General features: G+C 50.3%; 3 protein-coding genes across 3 annotated transcripts; 1 reads left to right on the forward strand and 2 right to left on the reverse strand.

Annotated features, from left to right (window-relative positions):
• The first annotated feature begins 1,054 nt into the window (after positions 1-1,054).
• Positions 1,055-7,948, forward strand: VAT1 (vesicle amine transport 1). The gene is made up of 6 exons (XM_007177732.2): positions 1,055-1,543; positions 4,490-4,697; positions 5,098-5,268; positions 5,373-5,462; positions 6,024-6,265; positions 6,423-7,948. Exons 1-6 carry the CDS (start codon positions 1,136-1,138, stop codon positions 6,504-6,506), a joined length of 1,203 nt encoding a protein of 400 aa, XP_007177794.2. The 5' UTR covers positions 1,055-1,135; the 3' UTR covers positions 6,507-7,948.
• IFI35 (interferon induced protein 35) lies at positions 7,548-18,058 on the reverse strand. Its single transcript, XM_007177744.2, has 7 exons — positions 17,869-18,058; positions 9,856-9,945; positions 9,344-9,491; positions 9,167-9,273; positions 8,878-9,064; positions 8,676-8,782; positions 7,548-8,451 (listed from the first exon to the last, which is right to left on the reverse strand). The coding sequence occupies exons 1-7, from the start codon at positions 17,872-17,874 to the stop codon at positions 8,260-8,262; spliced, it is 837 nt and encodes a 278-aa protein (XP_007177806.1). The 5' UTR covers positions 17,875-18,058; the 3' UTR covers positions 7,548-8,259.
• A 1,795-nt stretch (positions 18,059-19,853) lies between these two features.
• On the reverse strand, positions 19,854-22,325 carry RPL27 (ribosomal protein L27). The gene is made up of 5 exons (XM_007177731.3): positions 22,248-22,325; positions 21,925-22,007; positions 20,787-20,956; positions 20,054-20,164; positions 19,854-19,946 (listed from the first exon to the last, which is right to left on the reverse strand). Exons 2-5 carry the CDS (start codon positions 22,003-22,005, stop codon positions 19,898-19,900), a joined length of 411 nt encoding a protein of 136 aa, XP_007177793.1. The 5' UTR covers positions 22,006-22,007; positions 22,248-22,325; the 3' UTR covers positions 19,854-19,897.

Raw genomic sequence — 22,325 nt, forward strand, 5'->3', positions numbered from 1 at the left:
TTGGGCCTTCTGCGTACCACACGTGAACGCCGGTGTGCTAGTGCGGACACGCGCGGGGGAAGCCATCCACTTTCTGAACAGAAGGGGGCGCGAGAAGGTAGGGGGAAAAAGGGCGTCTTTTTGGTTCGGTCTCCCTCCCCCACTCTAAAGTCCCGGCAGGGAGTCTTGGGGATGTATAGGCAAGGACTCCAACACACCCACCCGGACAATGGTGACGCCCTGGCTTTCCGTTCCCATGGCAACGGACTGCCTGGCCTGGGGCTGCGGTGATTTAACCGCGGGCCCGGGCGAGCAGGGAAGCAAGGACCGAGTTTCTCCAGCCAAGCGCAGGGTGGAAAGTTTTGGGGAAGCTGCGTCCTCTGGTGGATGCTTCGGGGAGACGGAGACGGGGACAAAGAAGAGGAAGATAGAACTGCCCAGGGTGACAGCCCTGCTGGAGCCAGAGACAAGCTCTAAAGTCATTTCAGGCTTGATTCGGAGTCTAACAATAATCAAACCTCTGTTTTGCATTTGCATGGCATCTTTTACCGTTTAAAAGCTCTTCTTTAAATAGAGGATACTCGATTTAATTTTATCTTTACCCTGTAAAGATTAACTAGAGCAAGCAACACCATCACCGTTTTACAGAAAGGACAATTGAAGCACAGAGCTTTAACAAAGTCAGATGGCTCGGTCACCCTGCTCCAAGTTTGCCACTGCAAGCAAAGAATGGGTCTCATATGGGTCGTGTCAGAGCCTGAGGAACAACTCGGTTGGGTTCCGCTCCACAGGTGGCTGGCTCCCCACATCTGATGTAAGCTCAGGTTTTGGGATCGTCCTTCAGACTGTCCCTTAATATATTTTTAGCTTAATTATTATGAATAAATAAGTAAATTAACTCGCAGTCTTCATGATCCCAAGAAGGACCTCGCGTGGGCCCGTACCCAATAAGCACCTCCTCTCCATTTACAGCGCTCGCGTCGCACCTGCACGGTGGCCCTGGCCCTTTAAGTCCGCGCTCGAGGCCCCGCCCCCGTCCCGGCGCCCCGCCCCGCCCGCTCCGAGTCCGCAGCCTTAGCAAGTCCTGACTCGCGCCCCGCCTTCCCCAGCGGTGCACTCTTGGTCCAGCTGTGCGCGCACGTCGAGCGTCCCAGCCATGTCCGCCGAGAGAGAGGTAGCCGAGGCGGCCACCGTGGTGGCGGCGGTCGAGGCAGGGGCTGGAGAAGATGCCTCTTCGCAGCTCCCGAAGGCGGAGGCAGCCGGCGACGCTCAGCCACCCGCGGCCTCCGAGGGGCCTGTCGCCCCTTCGCCGCCGCCGCTGCGCTGCCTGGTGCTCACCGGCTTCGGTGGCTACGACAAGGTGAAGTTGCAGACCCGGCCGGCCGCTCCCCCGGCCCCCGGGACCGGCCAGCTGACGCTGCGCGTCAAGGCCTGCGGGCTCAACTTCGCCGACCTTATGGCCCGGCAGGGGCTGTACGACCGGCTGCCGCCGCTGCCCCTCACTCCCGGCATGGAGGGCGCGGGCGTGGTGATCGCTGTGGGAGAGGGAGTTAACGACCGCAAGGTGAGCGGGCCAGTGCAGGGCAGGGCAGGGGGAGGCGGCGCAGGCCAAGGGGCAGTGGGGCACGAGTGGGCGGGCGCCATAGGTGTGGCAGAGCGGGGGGAAACTGGCACGAACCCGGGTAGACGGGCATGGAAGACGTAGGAAAGGAGCCTGTATTCTGAGGTTCCTGGAGAACTGGATTTATATTTGGGGGTGGGAGGTTGAGATGAAGTAATTGCCCGCTCCCCAAACACTTTAATTGTGGCCACCGCCCCGAAACGGTGCTGGTGCTGGGTGGGTGGGGAAACAATAAGAAGCCTATGCGCATGCGCACACTGACCTTTACGGCCCCCTCCCACCACCCGTGAAACCTGTCCAGTACCCTTGCCCACTAAACACTCCGCGGGTAATTGTGGTCTGTGACTCTGAGTGACTATCGGTACCTTTTTCCCGCGAGGGAGCTATGTAGTCGGGGTTGGGCGGGGGCGCAGGGCCGTGCCAGAGCCCTAGTCACATGCAGCCCCGTGGTCTGTGGGGGTGTGAGGCGGCCCCTCCCAGAGCAGGGCCTTAGAGACAGGCACGCCCATCATGGAGGAGAGGGACTCTGCCACCCCCTCCTCCCGCGCACCGGCCTTATCCTGCCAGTCTGATGGGGGGGTGGGGTGGGGGTGGGAGTGAGGACGGGGTGGGGTGGGGTGGGGGGCGAGATTGGGTGTCTGGATCTTTGTCTTGGGCTCTCTGTCTCCCGTGACTGCACTGTCTCCTCCTCCGGTGACTCAGCCAGCAGACCACGACCCCGGGCTGCCCTTGGGAACTTTGGGCGGAACCCACCTCTGTCTTCTCGTAGAGGACCCTCTACTCAGAAACCGGGCCGGTGCCCGTTTGGATTGGGGAGGGGGGTGTGGCACCGTGAGCAGGTTGGCCCAGCTCTGCCGGTCTGTGACTCCTTTTTATTTATCATTAATCTTGGCGACAGCCCCAGGCACCGGAGAGTTTCAAATGGCCAACTTTTTGAGAGACTTGGGGTGAGGCCTTTGCACGTCATTTGTTTAGGGGTTTGTTTTCAAATCTGGCCCCTGCAAGAGACTCATCAAATGCAGACTTTCTTCTTGCCAGACCTGCGGGTCCCAGATCTCAGAGCTGGAATTTTTGGATTTATTGTACAGGCATACGTCTCCTTCCTCCTTAAAGGGCTTCTCCGTGGAGTCAGCTCTGGCCCCACCCTTTCCACTGACTTCTAAATAATCCTACTTTAAGAAGGTGCTAAGAAGAATTTTTTTTTTTTTTTTGGTGGGGGGAGTAATAGTTCATGTTACTGCTGAAGGCCAACCACCTAACCTCTTCTCCCCACACTTTCCGCTTCGTAAATACAGGATATCCTGTCCAGGGTAAGAATATGATGTAAGAGCCTGGATTCAGAGGGGAGAGCCCTCCCTCCCTCCTGATATCTGGGCTGGGGAAGGGTCATGGGCCTGCCCTGTAATGGGCTGAGGGGTGAGCATTAGCCTGGGTAAGTGGACCTTGTTCTGGGCCAAATCTGCGACTGGCCACCACCTGGACTGACCACTACACTTTCCCCAGCTCTCCTGGGTTATTTCTGAGTCCGCTAGTCCTGAGTCCTGGGGTGGGATGCTTCCATTCCTCAGACCTCATCTCAGGCCAGTGCTTGCAGAGAAAGATCCTACTCTGCCCTCAGTACTCCTCCTCAGTGGAGTGTGGACATGAAAAAGGGTATGCGTGGGAGTCCCATCCCCCTGCCGCATGGATCCCAAGTCTCGTTAATGTACAGAATTCCCATCATTCCTGGCAGGGACCAAGACAGACTCGGATTGTCCTGGAACAGCACCCACACCTCCCTCTCCATGCTCTTCAGAGGACCATGAGAGGCCTTCCTGCGGAGACTGCCCCCTTTCCCCTGTCCTCCCCTTGACCCCAGTTGTTAAACTGGAGGGGAAGGTTCTGTTTCCTTTGCTCCCTTTCCCTCCTGCAAGGAGGCTCTTGTGCAGGTGGCTGAGGGTGTGGGGAAGGGGAGGGGGGATGCCTTTTCCTGGTAGGTGGGATTGTGTGGCTCTCCTTGGCCATCACTCCTCCCCCCAGTCTCTGGGTGAAGCTTCTTTCTGAGCCCCCAGTGGTGGCTCAGATACTTCTCCTGAGGTAACAGCCCTAACTGCTCAGAGACCTTTACCTGCACTTTGGTATGGCCCTTACAGCATACGGCCCTCTTCCTTCAGTTATTGGATTGGTGACCTCCCCTCCTTGCTTCTGATATTGTCGTCATTGTTGTCCTTATTATTAGCTAACACTACAAAGTTCTTACTATGTGTCAGACATTAGGCTAAAAACCACTGAATGATTTTTTGCTACTTAATCCTCATTAACTGCCCTATTTTACAGATAGGAAAACTGGGGCTCAAAAAGGTTAGATAATTTTTATTTGCCCAAGGTCATAGTGTCAGTAAACAGTGGAGCCCATTTTTTTTTTAAACCAAAGCAGTTTGGTCTCTTCACCAATATTTCATGCTGCCCAAACTGTAAGCTTCTTGCATTCAGGGATCTTACACAATAATAAAGTGTAAGATCTGTAAAATGGAGATAAGGATAGTATCTTCCTCAGGGGGCTGACGTGAGGATTGAGTGTTTATATGTAGAGCACTTACAATAGGGCCTGGCCGTTGGTAAGCAGTCAATAAAGATAAATTGTTATTGATGATATTATTATTACTATTGTTATTATAATAACCATTACCACGAGTACTGCTGCTGCTTGTACTATTACTTCATTGCCAGGAAGAGGGCCTTGTGCATAGTAGAAGGTCATAAATTACCAGTGGGTGAATGAGTGAATGAATGATGCTCTTTTTCCATTCTTTTTTTTTTTTTTTGTAATTAAAGTATAGTTGATCTACAATGTTGTGTTAGTTTCTGCTGTACAGCAAAGTGATTCAGTTTCTTTTTCCATTTTTCAAGGTAGGGGACCGGGTGATGGTGTTGATCCGGTCAGGCATGTGGCAGGAGGAGGTGACTGTGCCTTCGGCCCAGACCTTCCTAATGCCTGAGGCCATGACCTTTGAAGAAGCTGCTGCCTTGCTGGTCAATTATATCACAGCCTACCTGGTCCTCTTTGACTTTGGCAACCTACGGCCTGGCCACAGCGTCTTGGTACACATGGCTGCAGGTGACAGGCACCCTCCATTTATCCCCTTTCCTTACCCCACCCAGATCTCCTTCCAGGCCTCTTCCCTGCTGCTTGTCTGGACTGTTGTCATGGCAACACTAGCTGCCTCGGCCTATGGTGCCCAGAGGCCTCTGCAGTGTTGTTGCCGTGGTAACATTCAGGCACCGGGTCCAGCCTGGTGTGCTATCCATAGCATCGTGCCCTTGCCCAGCACCTCCTCCTTGCCAGCCATCCTCCCCCCAATACTCAATCTTGGAAATTAGACATGGGATGATGGGAGAAAGCCTCAAGATGAGCCCAGGCAAAATGAAGGTGATGGGCTGGATCCTTGAGAGGTGAGAATGGAGAGTGGTGGCTGGATGACTCTATATCCCCTCCTTATGAAAGTGTCTTGCTTTAGGGGGTGTGGGTATGGCTGCCGTGCAGCTGTGCCGTACAGTAGAGAATGTGACAGTGTTCGGAACGGCCTCAGCCAGCAAGCATGAGGTGCTGAAGGAGAACGGAGTCACACACCCCATCGACTACCACACGACTGACTACATAGAGGAGATCAAGAAGATCTCTCCCAAAGGTGGGGTCAGGGAGTGGGAAGGGGTAAGATGGCATGGGACAGGGAGGGGGGTCTCCAGATCTGTGGATCCTAATGCTGTTCCTGGGCCCCCTACTTTGTGACAGGAGTGGACATCGTCCTGGACCCTCTAGGTGGGTCAGATACGGCCAAGGGCTACAACCTCCTCAAACCCATGGGCAAAGTAGTCACTTACGGTGAGTTAGTGGGCCGGGGCTGGAGGGGGGAGTTAGGGGAAGCAGGGTGGGGTCTGAGGGGTAGGATATAGGGGCCCGGGGCTTTTGAATGCAGAAGGGACAGAGACTCCGGTGCTCTGTAGGAAGCATCACGGTTAGGATGGTGCTGGATGTTGCATTCAGATTGCTCCCTCCTGGGTGTAGCTACTGTCCTTCTCGTTCATGAGTCATAGCAAATTCTGTGTTCTTTCTGTGTTCTTGTTTGGGGATTATTCCTGATGCAATATCAACCAGTCTGCTTTCCTCTGTCCTATCTCCTGGGCTTCTTGGGCAAGTTGCGTTTCCATTTAAAGAAACTACTTCACACCGAAAATAAACAGATATATAAAGATTAGAGCAATCTTTGAGTCGGCTAGAGTCCATCTGGGCCAGGTAGCCAGCAGGTGGGAGGTTCTCCTGTCACTCCCGGGCGCCGGTATGGATAATTGTAAGAGGCCCGCAGGGGGCAGATGAGCTTGGATCCAGACACACAGGGATGTGCCTGGCGCCTGGATTCACGGGCTGTGTCTCCTCGTCCCCCAGGAATGGCCAACTTGCTAACGGGCCCCAAGCGGAACCTGATGGCCGTGGCACGCACATGGTGGAATCAGTTCAGCGTGACAGCTCTGCAGCTGCTGCCGGCCAACCGAGCCGTGTGTGGCTTCCACCTGGGCTACCTGGAGGGCGAGGTGGAGCTGGTCAGCGGTGTGGTGACCCGCCTCGTGGCTCTGTACAACCAGGGCCACATCAAACCGCACATCGACTCCGTGTGGCCCTTCGAGAAGGTGAGTGTGATGGCCCTGCAGGGAGGGCCTGGGTAGGACCCGTGAAGGCTGGGGTCCCTAGGGGAGGAGTCCTGGGAGGAGGAGGGCTGACTCCTTTAGGCTGGCTCCCTGGACGGGCCGAATGGCGCTGGGAGCAGAGTCTTATCTTCCTCTCCAGGTGGCGGATGCCATGAGGCAGATGCAGGAGAAGAGGAACGTGGGCAAAGTCCTCCTGGTGCCTGGGCCGGAGAAGGAGAACTAGGCAGGGGGCTGGGAGACCCTCAGGGCCCGGGGAAGAGAGAAGCTGGGAAGCCACGTGCTGTTGGCCACCAGACCCTCGCGGTTCATCCTCTTATCACAATGCGCTGCCCTCTTTTCCCCCAAGGTCTCTGCGGTGATGTCCTCTCCCCTGCCCTGTTCTTTCTCTTTAGTCAGGGCTTCCCCCTCCCCGCTTCCTGCCCTCTGAAGAGGTTGGGAAGTGACCACTTGGATGTCTGGGCCCTGCCAAGGGGACAGGGAGGGTCAGAGGGAGGCCGGCCGCTTCCTGCCCCCACCCTTTCCCCGGGCCTCGCTGTGCTGCTTTTGTGCCAAGGTTAGCCAATCCCTTCCCGTCCTGTTCCCTGTGCTTCCACCTCCGCCTCGTCTCCCCTCCTGCCCCCGCCCCACACCTCCCCAAAGAATCGAAATGCCAGCTCAGGATATGGGGCCAATCTGTGTGAATCCAGCATGTCCCTGTGTCGCCCTAGTGTCCCCTCAACCCGGGCCAGCCAGCGCCCACCTTGTTGTAAGGCCTCGTCCTCTTGTCCCCAATTTCTCGAGCACAATCGGGCTTCTCCCACCTCCAGGGGTTCTGCCACTCTCCACCAGGGGTGCCTCTTCCAGCAGGGGCGGGAGTCAGAGCTGCTCCCCTAGGTCACCACTCTACGGGAGGGGCACGGAACCCCCTCACCCTTCACTGAGTTCTCTGGATTTGTTCTCAGTGCCTTAGCAATGGAAACCTTGCTTGTGTGTGTAGGGGTCCCTGCCTCACACCTCCTCCCCCCGTCCTCCCCAGTGCCTTCCTTGTTCTGTTGGAGCTGGGGTTTCACTGCTCCCCAGTCCCATAGCACTGCCAAAAATCTGTGTGTGTGCCGGTGTGTGGGGGGCCAGCCCCTAGCCTCCGGGGGCCCGTGCCATGTCCTGTCTCTGGGGCTGTCATTTCTCTATGGTGGTTGAGGCGAAAGAGGCGGGGAAGCTTTCTCAGCCTTGCAGCTAAGTGTGGCACTTACCAGCCAGAGCTCTGAGAGGCGACGCCATCTGTCTCTTGTTCTGGGACCAAAGTAAAAATCGAAGCACGTTCCCCATGTAGTCACGGAGGCCCACTGTCTCCTCAGAGCAGGGAGGCAGCTTTTCAGACTCAGCCCCAAACTTTGTTTACATGGGTGGGGAGATGGAACAGGGGGTCAAAGCGGGGGTTTAGGACCTGGGCCACTGGAACCAAAGTGGGGACTTCCCGGGGCTAGGGGTGCAAGTCCCTCTGCCCTTGGATCTGGAATTAGGGCGGGTTATTGCCCAAGCCAGTGCCAGTGGGAGGTGGGGGGAGGGGCTCAGCCTCTTCATCATCTGAACGAGGCCTAAATGTGTGAAGTGCGATTTTCACTTTTGTGTACCCACCCCGTTACCGAAGCTGCCTTTGTGTTTGTGTCAATAAAAAGCCAAACCCTGGGTCCTGGATGTTGCCTCTGATAGTGGAGGGGAAGGGGAGCTTGTGGAAGGCCAGTGCTGCTAGTGGAAGGCTGGGGTTTCTCCCTCCCCCCAGCCTTCTTCCATGGCCTAATCGAGTTTCCTTTCTTGAAACAAAATGAGGAAGAAGATCATGCAATGCAGGCGCTTTTACTGTTCTCGGGCAGTGTTTCACAACTGATAGTCCCTCCTGCCGTTGACCAGCACGATCTCTCTCTCCTGTATATGCGTCCAAGCCCAGCCTGGTTTGAGAACCTTGGCAGAGGGGCGGGGGTAATGAGCAGGGCAGGCTCCTAGCCCAATTTGGCAGTGAAGACCGCCAGGCCCTGCTGTCCCAGGGGCATGACTGTCACGGCTTCCACTTCCCCGCCCCCACGGGTGGGCTTCTGGAAGTGGATCTCCAGGACGTCTTGTAGCTCCGGGCCATCCAGGACATCAGGAACGTTGAGCACCAGCACCGAGTGGGGCACTGGCTGGGACCTGACCTGGAAAAGGAACCGGGAGCTGGGCAAGGGCTCGTGCAGGTTGGGCTGGGGGGTCGGGGGGGCAGAGGTCGGGGCAGGTGGCGACCGTGGGAGTATGGGAGGGGGCAGGAGGCTTGGAGAGGTTGGCAGCGGGTAGGTCGGTGGGGTTTCGGGGCTGTGATCCTTCCCTGGGCAAGGCAGACAGGTTACCGGGTCCAGTCCCCATCTTCCACCTTCCCACTTACCTCAGCCTTCTGGATCTTTCCACTCATGTAGGGAGAGACTCTCAGAGGGAACTGCTGCTTACCCAGTGGCACTGTGAATTGGCTCATCTGGCACAGGTGCTGGGCCACTGCAGGGACAGGGATCGGGGGAGCTTCAGCATCAAGGGCTCTCCCCTCCCGTGGCCTGGTGCCTCAGCTCTCATCTCGCCGACAGGGCCCTTACCTGTATCCTTAGCGAAGCCCAGCATGACACCGCCTTGCAGCAGTTCCCGCGTCTCCACATCGCCACCCCCGTTCTTGCTCTTGCCAAAGAAGATCTCCAACTTGTCCAGCAGCTCCTCCTCACTTAGCTTAAGCCCGGCAGGAAACCCACTGACCAGTACTCTCTGTTCATTCATCTGGCTGGACACCTAGGGGGAGGCAGGAGGGAGTCATCCCAGGCGCAACCCCACTCCCTTGTGCCCCGGGGCATGGGGCCCCGTGCAGATCCCAGGGCCCTGCCATTCTGTCACCTGGATGGTGGTCAGCATGGGCAGCTCCAAGGGCTGGACCTGCACCCGCAGTCGGAACCCTTCCACATCGATCGTGTGCTCCGTTTGCTGCAGCACCTGCTTGGCCACTGGGTCGGGGAGCAGGGTCAGTACTTAGGAAGCCTCCCAGCCTCCCTCCCAAGGTTTCCCAGAGCTCACCATTGGGGTCCTCAAAGGTGACCAGAGCAGAGCCTCCAGGCAGAGGGTAACAGATCCGCAGGTTAGAAACCACAGACTTGACCGTATCCTTGCCCTGCTGAATGTTTCCTCGGAACACCAGGGGGGTCTCAGGCACTGGGAATGGGACCTGGAGGTGGGGGAGGAGAGGCTGATGCAGATTTCAGGGTTGGGAGAGTGCCCCACTCCCAGGAGGAAAGCACCCCCAATTACATGCGACTGATGCTGAGTGCCCGGGATGAATACTGAAAGAAGAGCTGGGTAACTAAGTGGATGAATGTGGGTCAAGTATGTACTGGCACTTTACATGCAAAATCTTAGTTTGTCCTCACACAAACCTGTGAGATAGGTAGCTCCACTTTACAGAGAAGCAGACAGGTTCAGAGAGTTCAAGTAACACACTCGAGGTCACACAGCAAGGAAATGGCAGAGCCAGGAATGAAACCAAGACCTCCCCAGCTCTTTCTACCGGGCCATACCCCCTCCCAGCTTACCTTGTCTTGGGGGTTGTCCCTGAGCTTCCTTTTCAGCTCCTGTAGCCTGGTCTTTAGTTTGGCCTGTTCCTCCTGAAGGGCTTGGAGGGCCTATTGGAGCATAGGGGAACAACCAGACATCCACCTGCCTTTCCAGAGAATGAATGAGCCAGGGAAAGGGGGCCGCTATTCTGGACACTCCAGGAGCAGAGTTGATGCTCAGCCTGAGAACAACCCAACCCCTTTACCCTGCCCTGGGCTCGTCCTGGCCCAGCCTGGCTGCCCCCATCTCAGCTGCTCTGAAAGGCAGGAGCCTTTGCAGCAGCCACGGCTGGGTCATTCCTGGAGACCTAGAGTTTAACAAACACTGATTGAGCTCCTGCTACGAGGTACTGGGCACGACACAGGCAGTGGAAGAAAAGGGTCCAGTGCTTAGGCCTGTATAAAACGGTACTCAAGGGACTTCCCTGGTGGTGCAGTGGGTAAGACTGCACTCCCAATGCAGCCTGTCTGGGTTCGATCCCTGGTCGGGGAACTAGATCCCGCATGCATGCCACAACTAAGAGTCTGTATGCTGCAACGAAGATCCCACGTGCCGCAACTAAGACCCAGCACAGCCAAAATAAATAAATAAATATTTCAAACAGACAAACGAACGGTACTCAAGCCAGTGCACAATCACACGACTGATGGTGGAGGAGAGGCTGATGGTGGAGGACAGCGGGAATTTGGAGGAGGGACTGTCCCAAAGGGGTTAACAAAACTAGGGAGGCCTCGAGGAGTAGTAGGGGCTTACAGTTGCAAGATGTCATAAGACTATCAGCTAACAATGTGCTAAGCCCTTTATATGGATTATACCACTCATGTCTTGCAACAACCTTATGAAATAAACACCCTCTTCTTATTTTGCAGATGAGGCAACAGTAGCTCAGAGAGGTCAAGTGACTTACCCGAAGTCATTTGGCCCTAGGCAGTCTGACTCCGAACTCTTAATCTGTGCTTTACGGTGAAGAAATCAAACTCAGGGTAGGGGATTAATTTACCCCACATCTCCCAGCTTGTCCCATGACTGCCACCCTTTCTGCTGTACCAAGCAGCCTTTCAGGCTGGGTGTGATTTGGAACAGACCCAGAGAGAGCTGACAAATGGGCAGGGGAGTGACACCAGGGATGGGAATAAATGCACCTTTGTTTGTGGGATGGAGAGCTCACCCTGTGGTTGGAAGCCTGATAAATAAGGTCAGCTCGGGGAAGTGTGAGCTCACTGGGGAGGACGGGACTCTGTCCTGGCCATCTCTGTGTCCCAAGTGTTCAGCAGAGTTCCTGGCACAAAACAGGCATGCAGTAAACCCGTGTTGAATGAATGAATGAAGTGAGTGAATGAATGAAGTGAACAAATGACAGAATGGGAACATATTACAGTGGGTGTTGAATAATTCAGTGTGAGTTCACTCTATTTTAAGCAGAGGAAAACTAGGGCTTGACCAAATAATGCCGGTTAATGAGTAGTGAGAAATAATCAGTGACTTTCAGGGTCAGTTACATGACATCAGTGAGTCAGGGGAGCAGGTGCAGTGTGATATGGAGAGGTGGGGACTCTTACATCCTGCAGACAGCATGTCCCAACTAAAGTGGCAACCACTTCTCGGCTCTAGCCAAGTTTTTTCACATGGAATGTGGTCTCAGTATCCTATATCTTCCCATTTCTAAGGGAAACCAGAAATCTGGATTTTTATTTGAAAAAGATGGCTTGATTTTAAATAAATATGAAAAATAAAAGTTGGATTCAGTCTTTAATCCATCCTCTTTTTACTTCTGCTTTAAATCTTGATCTAATTATACATATTGTTTGGAAATCTAGTAATTGGCAATGCTATTTAATAAATAGCTTTAAATAAGTAAATTTATTTTTAAAAGCTTCATAAATACAGTTTAAAAAAAACATTCAAAAACGTCCATCCACCAGTGAATGGATACAAGGAAAAACAAACAAACAGACAAACAAACAAATTCAAGCCAGAGAGTTTATCAGTGGGAAAATGGGGAACTAGTGAAGATTTCTGAAAGAGGGAGTGAGGTGATGGACACAGTGTTGAAAAGAGCGCAATCCAGTCATCAAAAAATGGACAGAAGACCTAAATAGACATTTCTTCGAAGAAGACATAAAGGTGGCGAACAGGCACATGAAAAGATGCTCAACATTGCTAATTATTAGAAAAATGCAAATGAAAACTACCATGAAGTATCAGCTCACCGGGTCAGAATAGCCATCATCAAAAAGTCTATAAATAATAAAGGCTGGAGAGGGTGTGGAGAAAAGGGAACCCTTCTACACTGTTGGTGGGAATGTAAATTGGTGCAGCCACTATGGAAAATAGTACAAAGGCTCTTTAAAAAACTAAAAATAGAGTTACCCATATGATCCAGCAATCCTGCTCCTGGGCATACATCTGGAAAAGACAAAAACCCTAATTCGAAAAGACACATGCACCCCAATGTTCATAGCACTATTTACGATAGCCAAGACATGGAAGCAAGTTAACTGTTCATCAACAGATGAATAAAGAAGATGTTATAGGGCTTCCCTGGTGGCGCAGTGGTTGAGAATCTGCCTGCCAATGCAGGGGACACGGGTTCGAGCCCTGGTCTGGGAAGATCCCACATGCCGCGGAGCAACTAGGCCCGTGAGCCACAATTACTGAGCCTGCGCGTCTGGAGCCTGTGCTCTGCAACAAGAGAGGCCGCGATAGTGAGAGGCCCGCGCACCGCGATGAAGAGTGGCCCCCACTTGCCGCGACTAGAGAAAGCCCTCGCACAGAAACGAAGACCCAACACAGCCATAAATAAATAAATAAAATTAAAAAAAAAACAAAAAACCAATTGTTTAAAAAAAAAAAAAAAAAAAAGAAGATGTTATATATATATGTGCGTGTGTATACACACACACACACACACTGGAATATCACTCAGCCATAAAAAAGAATGAAATAATGCCATTTACAACAACATGGATGGACCTAGAGATTACCATACTAAATGAAGTAAGTCAAGATGAGAAAGACAAATACCATATGATATCACTTATATGTGAAATCTAAAAAAAATGATACAAATTAATTTATTTACAAAACAAAAACAGACTCACAGACATAGGAAACAAACTTACGGTTACCAAAGGGGAAAAGGGGTGAAGGAGGGATAAATTAGGAGTCTGGGATTAGCAGATGCACACTATTATGTAGAAAATAGATAAACAAGGACCTACTGTATATAGCACAGGGAACTATATTCAATATCTTGCAATAACCTATAATGGAAAAGAATCTGAATAAGATTACATATATGTATAACTGGATCAGTTTGCTGTACACCTGAAACTAACATAACATTGTAAATCAACTATACTTAAAAAAAAAAAAAAAAAAAAAAAAGAGCTGGCAGTGATGGCAGGATGAACTGGAGCAGCAGGAACTGGGGAGTGAGGAAAACAAGCCCAGACCTGTGGCTCTAATTCTCACAGACGTGACAGGAGCTGACCTGAACCTCTGGCACTGGGCACAAGGAGCACACACAGATGAGTACATCTCAAGAGGAAAAGCTGCCAGACTCCGGATGTTGTATTAAAGCGACAGAGGGGACAGACTGGAGAGGCGATGCAACACTGAGGTTGCAGACTTGGGTGTCCAAGGATTTGGTATAATGTCATTGACCCAGCAGGCAAGGGAAGAGAGCCAGTAGTTACTGGGGACCTGCTAAGTGCTTGGCACAGTTGGACTCCATCCCATTTAAGTATCACAAAACTGCCTCCTGTCTCCAACTCCCAACTGAAACTTCTCTATCACAGACTTCTTAAGGACAACACAGGCTGATTGTAGTCACTTACTTGAATTCAACTATACATGCTATTTATTTACTTAACATGATAACTTGGTCTCTAAATGCAAGCCAGTATCCATCTGGTACTCAACTGAAAAAAAAAAAAAGGATCTGTTTTACACTGAGCTCATTGAGAGACTGTAAATTCTGGATACTTAGGGGTGAGTTAATGATTTGAGGTTCATTTGACTACATGCATTCTTCTGCCTTACTTGCCAAGTTTAGAACCTAACCACCCCTAAGATAAAATCTCATGCTATCTGTGTTCATCATAGCAGTACTGGGAGGCAGTGTAATATAGGAGTTAAGAGCACAAGTTCTGGGGCCAAATCTCCGGGGCTTACATTCAGCTCCTCTTACTACTGCCAAGACAATGGGCAAGTTATTTAACTCTCTGTGCCTTGGTTTCTTCATCTGTAAAGTGGGAATAGCAATTTCTACCTGTAATTTTATTTGGAAAAGTAGTTCCCGGCATATGATGAGTGCTATGTTAAATGTTTTGTATTTTAATAATCCCCATTTGATAGTTGAGGAACCTGAGGTTCATCAAGGTTAACTAATGGGGGGGGGGTTCCCTGATGGCCTGTTGGTTAGGATTCCAGGCTTTCACTGCCGTGGCCCGGGTTCAATCCGTGGTCGGGGAACTGAGATCCTGGAAGACACATGGTGTGGCCAAAAACAAAAAAACCCCACAAAAAACAAAACCAAACAAACAAAAAAACTTTGGCCCTAATGGGCCAAAGTAAGTCAAACCCAAGGCTGTTGAAGACACAGAGTGTCAGGGACAGGACTTGGTGGATCGGACTCTGGGTTAGAACAGTATGTGGTAATGGTAGAAGCCAAGAGGATGGAAGAACTCATTCAGGGACGGAGCCCTTAAAAATGTGATCTTTGAAGATACCTAGTCAGGAGTCAGGAAAGATAAAGGTGCAGAGAAGAAAAAGAAGGCATGGGGACTTCCCTGGTGGTCCAGTGGGTAAGACTCCACGTTCCCAATGCAGAGGGCCTGGGTTCGATCCCTGGTCGGGGAACTAGATCCCACATGCATGCCGCAACTAAGAGTTCACATGCCACAACTAAGAGTCTGCATGCTGCAACGAAGATCCCATGTGCCACAACTAAGACCTGGTGCAGCCAAAATAAATAAATAAATGTTAAGAAAGAAAAGAAAAAGAAGGCATGGTCAGGGTCAGGGCCAGGATTAGGTAGCATCATAGACACAAAGGAAGAGGAGTGATGAAACAGAGGCAAAAGAAAAGGAGGGCTACAGGAAGTCCCCTCCCTCATTTGCTTCCTTATTCACTCATGCAACGATCAGCTACCAGGCATCTACCATGTGTCGGGCCCTGTTCTAGGCTCTGGGGATACAGTAGTGAACCAAACAGACAAAACTTCCCTGTGGAGTTTACATTCTAGGGGATGAGCCAGATAATAAACACAGTAAATAAGTAAAATCTGCAGTATGTTAGTGATAAGTGTTATGGACAAAAACAGAGAAGGGAGGACAGAGAATGTTGGAGTACAGTTTTAACTGGGGTGATAAGAGTAGGCCTCGTTGAGATATTTGATCATATACTTGAACAAGATAAAGGAGTCAGCCGTGTGTATACGTGGGGGAAAGTTTTATGCAGAGGGAGCGGCAAGTGCAAAGGCCCTGAGGTGGGAGTTTGTTGTATGTATTTGAGGAACATCAAGGAGACCAATGTGGCTGGAGCAGAGCGAGTGAGGGGGGAGTGGTGGGAGATAAAGTCACAGAGAAAACGGAGTGGGGCCATGAAGGGCCTTTCACATAAAGTGAGGTGGGAGACTGCAGGCAGGCTTAAATGCTAACAGGATAACTTGGCTGTTGTGTGAATAGACTGATGTGGGGAAAGGGCACTAACAGGGAGACCACTTAGGAGGTCATGACAGTGTCCAGGTGAGCAATGCTGATGGCCTGGATCAGGTGGTAGCAGTGGAGGTGGTGAGGCGCAGTCAAGAGTTTAGATTGATTGAGAGAATTCCCTGGCAGTCCAGTGGTTAGGACTCCACACTTCCACTCTAGGGGGCATGGGTTCAATCCCTGGTTGGGGAACTAGGATCCAGCAAGCCGAGCAAGCGTGCCACAAAAAAAAAAAAAAAAGAGTTTAGATTGATTCAAGTTGCTGATGGATTGGAAGTAGGATGTGGAAGAAAGAGACGAGTCTGTGATGACACTAAGCTGTTAGGCTTGAGCAACTGAGGGGAAGGAGAGCCATTTGCCGAGATGGGAAATACGTTGGATGGAAGAGATTGGGGTTTACTTTGAACATATTAGGGATGAAGTGCTTATTTGACATCCCAGTAGAGACGTAGAGTGGTGGTTGCCTCTATGATGTGGCATCCAGGGAAGGGGTCTAGGCCATGAGTATAAGTTTGAAAATTATCCAAGCAGAGATATTTAAAGTCACAAAATTAAATGAGATCAACACGTAGAGGTCCAAGGGCTGATTTCTGGGGCAACCAACACTAAGAGATCAGGGGAACAAGGAAGAACCAGCCGAGGAGAATGCAGAGGAGGGGCTAGTGAAACCTGAGGGAGAGCAGGCATGAAGAACAACACATTTAAGGCAGAGGTGCCCGCAGCTGTGCCCAATGCTGCTAACAAGCCTTCTGCCAGGAGGCGTGAGAATGACCGCTGAGATTGAGCAACAAAAAACAGTCCTGCTTATCATAAGGAGATGGTCAGTTCACGTGCATGGATGATTATTGTAGCCTTGTTTACAATGGAAAAAAAAAGAAATCTACATGTCCAACAAGAAACAGCTAAATATAAAATATTTAGCAATTAAAAGACAGTAATAAAGAACATTTAACATGAAAAAATGCTCACAATAAGCAAAAAAAGCAAAATATAAAGCTGCCTATAAATACATTCTCTATTCTGTTGATTTAAAATGTTTTAATTCATGAGGATATTTATTACTGCATAAAAATGCATAAAAATTCTGGGAAGATAGACATCACAATGTCATTAATAGACACTGTCTCTCAATAATGAATTTAGGGTGATTTTTTAAAAATACAGTTTCCTGAACCCACCTTCCTTCTTTCCTTTCTAATATGTAAAGGCCCTTTAAGAGAGCAGTTTTAGCAGAGTGGGAGGAGTGAGGGGTGGCTGAACTGGGTAACTGGGGATATGAAAAGGTTGGCAATATTAACAATAATGAACATGTATTGAGCACTTAGTATGTGCCAAGCAGCGTGCTCAGTTTTTACTGTCTATTTTAGGGATTGTTTAGTTTAATTCTAGCAGGTAGGTATTCTTGTGTGGAAGTGTTACTATCATTCCCACCAAATAGATAAGGAAATGGGGCTTAGACTGTAAACTTTAGAGAGGCTAATAACTTACCCAGGGCCACATAATTGGAGGAACCAGGATTTGGAACCAGGCAGGCTGGCCTCTAGAGCCTGTCTTCCTTCAACATTTGAGGGGCAAATGAAAAATTTCCAAGCAAGAGACCTACATATTTGTAACAGACGGGGTAGTATCAGGGAGAAAGACTGAAGAAACTAGGGAAATGAGATTCATTCACTCAACAGCTGTTTATTGAGCGCGTACTGCATGCCAGGCACTGTGCTGGGCACCGGGGATCAAGGGTGAACAGGCTGAGACAGAGAACCAGCCCGCAGAGGGCTTAGTCTAGCACGAGCAGGGGCGATCAGGGGTCGGGAAAGGGGGGACCACAGCAGACAGGGGGAAGGTTAGGTCTCAGAAGAGGAACACTTCTTCCCCTCGCCCTGAAGAGAGGCCAAGGTGACATTTAGATGGAAATATAAGGAGGGGAGGAACTTGTTGAGGAAGATCTCAGGAGATAAAGGTGTGAGCAATTCTTAAGCTTTTTGGGGTCACAGAACCCTTTGAGTATCTAATGAAAACGATGGATTCTTTCTCCAGAAAAATGCACATCCACACAAGGAATTCATGATCCCCTGAGATGCATGAACTGTTTCTGAGGCAATGGATTAGGGGACCAACTCCCTAGCGGGGAGGTCATCCCAGCCGTCTCTCCCCAGACCTGTAGCAGGTCTAAGAGATGGGCAGGGAGACGGTTGCCTGCCAGGCCCTGGGATACCTGTAGATTCCTGGCCAAGAGTAGCATTCCTCTGATTCTCCCCACCCCCAAGACCCTCCTCTCACCATCATGGTCTAAGGTCCAGTTAGCAAGGGCTGAGGCTTCAGAGCTGGCACAAAGTGGCAGGGTCCAACGCGACTAAAGTCTTGCTTGCACTTTGAGGAGTTTTAGTCTCCCCAGCAGAGCCTGAAAGACACTTCTTACGGTTCTTATGCAGGCTCTTTGCTTTCACTTTCATTTCAGTGAAGTCCCTGCCCTTCCGTACTCCACCCCTGGGTGGCTTCCTGGTCTTCGAACTTCCCCCAGCTGTGAGGCCTCAGGCGAAGTTACCCCACAAGCAACTACAAACTGAATGCTGGCCCCAATCAGCCATTCATTCCCAACCTAGCAATCCCAGCACAGGCCTATTGGTAGAATTTTGTCTGCTTTGTTAATGGCTATTTCCCAAGAGCTTAGAATGTTGCCCAGAACATGCAGATGTTGATAACTGAATGAGAAATGCAACCAGGACAGATAAAGCCCCATCAAGTTGACGAAGCTGTAGCAATAGCCAGCACTTGAAAGCTGTTATGTGCCCAATACCAATTCTGCTTTTCATGAATTAACTCAACCTTCAAAACAACCCCTTGAAGTTGGTTCCATTTTCCCGATGAGATTCTAAACTTGTGAGGCACAGAAGTGTAGAAACCTGCCCAAAGTCACATTGCTAGGAAGTGATGCATGTATACAAACCTGGTTGGAAGAGTATTTGAACTTGAATTTTTAGTTAAAGGAGGGTTTAAATATAGTTCCATTTGTGACTGTGAGTAGGCAAGCTACTTATTGGAGACATCAAACACTTAAGGGTGAGGGGCTTCCCTGGTGGCGCAGTGGTTAAGAATCCGCCTGCCAACGCAGGGTACACAGGTCCGAGCAGATCCCACATACCGCGGAGCAACTAAGTCCCTGTGCCACAACTACTGAGCCTGTGCTCTAGAGCCCGTGCTCCGCAACGAGAAGTCTGCGCACTGCAACGAAGAGTAGCCCCCACTCGTCGCAACTAGAGAAAAGCCTGCGCGTAGCAACGAAGACCCAATGCAGCCAAAAAAAAAAAAAAAACCAAAAAACACTTAAGGGTGAGAGGAGTCGAATGAATATACATAAAACAGTGCAGGATATGTTTTCTATTTTTACCTAGTCCAGGGCTTCCCACTCAGAGTAACTTACTGAGCCCCTTTCTCAAGCCCCCACCCCTCACCCCAGCTGAAAGTGTGCCAAGTGTGAAGCTTGGCAAATAGGGCCATTTGAATCCTAGTTCCATTTAGTGACTTAGTACCAGCTTGGCTGGAGAACCTATTTCATCAGTAACACCAGTCACAGTTAAGTATCCAATGAGAGGTAAAATGCTATAGAAGGGCCGAATGCCTTTCCTGTAACACAGTGGTGACAATCCAGAGCCCAAACCCCTTGAATCACACCCTTTCTTGCCTGTCTCTGCTAGCCAGACCATCTGGGGACCTCTCCTTGGTCCCACTAGGAACGGCTGCTTTGGGGCTCAGGCCTTCATTGTTGGTGTCCATCCCCATCTAGAGCAGTTCTCCAGTGTGGTCCTCGTCCAAGCAGCACCAACATCACTTGACAAGATGCTGAATTCTGACCTACCAAATCTGGCACTCTGGTTTAACAAACCACCTCAAGTTAGTGACTCTTAATCCAAAGTAGATGGTGTCCACTCAGAGGGGCCTTTGGTTGTCACAATGGGGTGGGGGTGGGGGTGGGGGAACAATTCTCTAGGTATGTAATGGGTTGAAGCCAGGGATGCTTAAACAATTCCACACCTAAAAATGTCCAGAGTAGCTCTTTTGGGGAAACAGTTCAATATCACATTTTACCCATTGAGCTAGACCATTAAAGGATTATGAGGCTATGGACAGAAGTAGCCCATGTCTCACAAAGGCAGATTTACCTTTTATTTTATATTTTCCCACAGTACCTCATCCACCACCCAGTGTCTCTCATCGTATGAATGTTCTTTCCCAGTCTAATAACAAGAAGCAGGCAGACACATGGATTTTTTTTTTTTTTTGTATTTTTAATGACTGAAACAAGACAGACCTAAAACCGCAGCTTCTGAAAGAACCATTTGTTCTTGCCGGTCTTGTACCTAGAGGGGGGAAAAAAGGACACTAATGAGGGGAGGAATCCCAGAAGACAAAACTGTCTTCATGGAGAACAGTGAAACCATACTCCAGACTACCAAAGCCTACTTACCTCTCCTCAAACTTGACCTTGGCCTCTCGTCGGGCCTTGCGTTTGAGAGCAGGGTCTCTGAAGACATCCTTGTTGACAACAGTTTTGTCCAAGGGGATATCCACAGAGTACCTGGGGACAATGGCAGGAAGGTAGGAGCAGCCCACATGCTGCCAGGGCCTTCACCCCTCCGCCCCACTCCTGGGACATTGGCATGTTAAGGTCTGACTCCATAGGAGCTATCATCAAAACTGTGCTAAAGTCCTGATGATATTCTTTGGAAATGCCCAGTTTTAACAAACTCATTTACATAGATTCAAGCCACTGAAAAACTTCACAATTCATTCTCAGTTTCCCACAATTACCCTACTCTATAATAACTATTATCCTTGAGAGTGGAAGAAGGCAGGCCAGATTTTATGCCTGTGTTTACTGTGGCTGGAAACAAATGGAACAACCTTTACTCAACACTTCAAATAATTTTCAGGTGAGGAGAGAGACAGATCGAGAGCAAGTTTGGAAGAGATTTTTCAATCCGGCTCTGCCAAGTCAGGGAAATCAACAGAAAATGACAGGAAAGTGAACACTTCCAAGATGGATTAAAGAGGCAACACTGGAAACCACGGCCAAATGACAAATTGAAAATGATGTCTCTTCCACTGGAGTGGCTACAAGGTTGTCTCCGTATTCAGCAGGGCAGAGAGAGGAAAAAGTTAGAAAAAGTCACTTTCATTCCCATTCTTGAAAGGCTCACCTTGTGGGCATGAGGTGATTATAATTATAAACTTTCACGAAAGACTTGATCTTTGACCTCTTGGCAATTTTCTTCTTGCCCATGGCAGCTGTCACTTTGCGGGGATAGCGATCAATTCCAGCCACCAGAGCATGGCTGTAGGGTCGGTCTGAAGTGCCATCATCAATGTTCTGAATGAGCAAGAATTACATGTTATTGCTGTTTAGGCCCTTTGCTAGATGTAGGGCGTGTGTAGAAAGAACACCCTCAACCCCTAGGCCTCTGAGACCCACTATTATAAAAACCACACAAAGCAGACATTCTAAGTGCTATGCTAGATGCCCAAAGAGTAACAGGGAAAAGGGTGGTATCCTTCCCACCAGGAAAAATCCGGAAGGGTTCCTAGGAGGTAAGAGATTTAAAATGTAACAACAGTTAACAATTATGAAGTGATTGCCATATGCCAAGCACTAGTTCTCAGGACTTTACATCTCTTAACTTCCTCCAGGATTGCACTGCTAGGAAGGGTTAGAGGCAGGATTCCAAACCTGGCTGCCTAACTCCAAAACCAGCCTCAGGGAGACGGAGGAAAGGGAACCAAGGGTGCCCCGGTGTCCCCAACAGTCAACAGCAGTGGTGTATGTGGCCAGAGCTTAGGAAAATCTCATAAAAGGCTAAAAACGTAGGTAAAAGGCAAACAGTGAACGGCTAGATTATGCTAAGTGACCATTTTAACTAGAAACAATTTCTCCTCTTTTTACGGAGTCCCAGTTGCAGCACTTACTACCTGTTTGACCTCAGGTGAAACTTAACATCTCTAAACCTTTGCAGTAGAAAGTAACCTTATGGTTACAGCAAGGATTGCACATGACGACACCTATAAGACAGTGCCAGGCACCAAGCAAGCGTTCAATAAACGTCAGTCATCAGTATTATTTAAAACCTCTTTGATAGAGAACGCATTGGGTGTTAGCTGTCCAATTCAACTCCCATTTGTTATTTTGCGTCTTTCTCTCTCAAAAGCTCTCGTGCATTCACCACCCCCACCACCATTCGCAATGCTCAGTGGGTAATGCCCCCAAACTAGGTCTTGAATTCCAAGTTGCCCGCCCGCCCCATTCACGGGATACAAAGGGGCACAGGTTCGCGAGGCTGGTACCTTCACGATGACCGCTTTGCGTCCGGAGTAGCGACCGGCCAGGACCAGCACCACCTTCCCGGGTTTCATGAACTTGCCCATTTCTGCAGAGGAAAGAGAAGGGGCCGCTCAGAAACCCGCCAGCTCAGGCTGTGGGCCCGAAACTTCAGCGGCGTTCACTGCCGTCTCGGCTCAGGCCGCCCGCAGGTCCTGCTCGCAGGACAGGATCCGCTACGAACCCGTCAGAGACCGAGGAATGAAAAGCACCCGGCACCACCCCGCAACTCGACCCCCAGGCCGCGGATGGCTGCGGATTGTAATACCCTGCTCCAGCCTCTACTCACCGGCAGCAACCTCTCCGGACTACAACAGAGAAAGAAAGGGCACTTCCGCTTACCTTTCACCCCGGGGAGGGTGACCTC

Source organism: Balaenoptera acutorostrata, chromosome 20 (assembly GCF_949987535.1).
Source record: "Balaenoptera acutorostrata chromosome 20, mBalAcu1.1, whole genome shotgun sequence".
NCBI classification, from domain to species: Eukaryota; Metazoa; Chordata; class Mammalia; order Artiodactyla; family Balaenopteridae; genus Balaenoptera; species Balaenoptera acutorostrata.

Bases quoted from the DNA above. Each gene is read 5' to 3' on its own strand.
- VAT1 (XM_007177732.2), top strand. From the start codon at position 1,136: ATGTCCGCCGAGAGAGAGGTAGCCGAGGCGGCCACCGTGGTGGCGGCG. The intron at 4,698-5,097 runs GTGACAGGCACC...GTCTTGCTTTAG, and splicing joins CTTGGTACACATGGCTGCAG to GGGGTGTGGGTATGGCTGCC. The intron at 5,463-6,023 runs GTGAGTTAGTGG...CTCGTCCCCCAG, and splicing joins GGGCAAAGTAGTCACTTACG to GAATGGCCAACTTGCTAACG.
- IFI35 (XM_007177744.2), bottom strand. The intron at 9,492-9,855 runs GTAAGCTGGGAG...CCCCACCTCCAG, and splicing joins GGGACAACCCCCAAGACAAG to GTCCCATTCCCAGTGCCTGA. The intron at 9,065-9,166 runs GTGACAGAATGG...GCCTCCCCCTAG, and splicing joins CCATGCTGACCACCATCCAG to GTGTCCAGCCAGATGAATGA.
- RPL27 (XM_007177731.3), bottom strand. From the start codon at position 22,005: ATGGGCAAGTTCATGAAACCCGGGAAGGTGGTGCTGGTCCTGGCCGGT. The intron at 20,957-21,924 runs GTACCAGCCTCG...TTGCTCATTCAG, and splicing joins GCAAAGCGGTCATCGTGAAG to AACATTGATGATGGCACTTC. The intron at 20,165-20,786 runs GTGAGCCTTTCA...CATTGTCCCCAG, and splicing joins AATCACCTCATGCCCACAAG to GTACTCTGTGGATATCCCCT.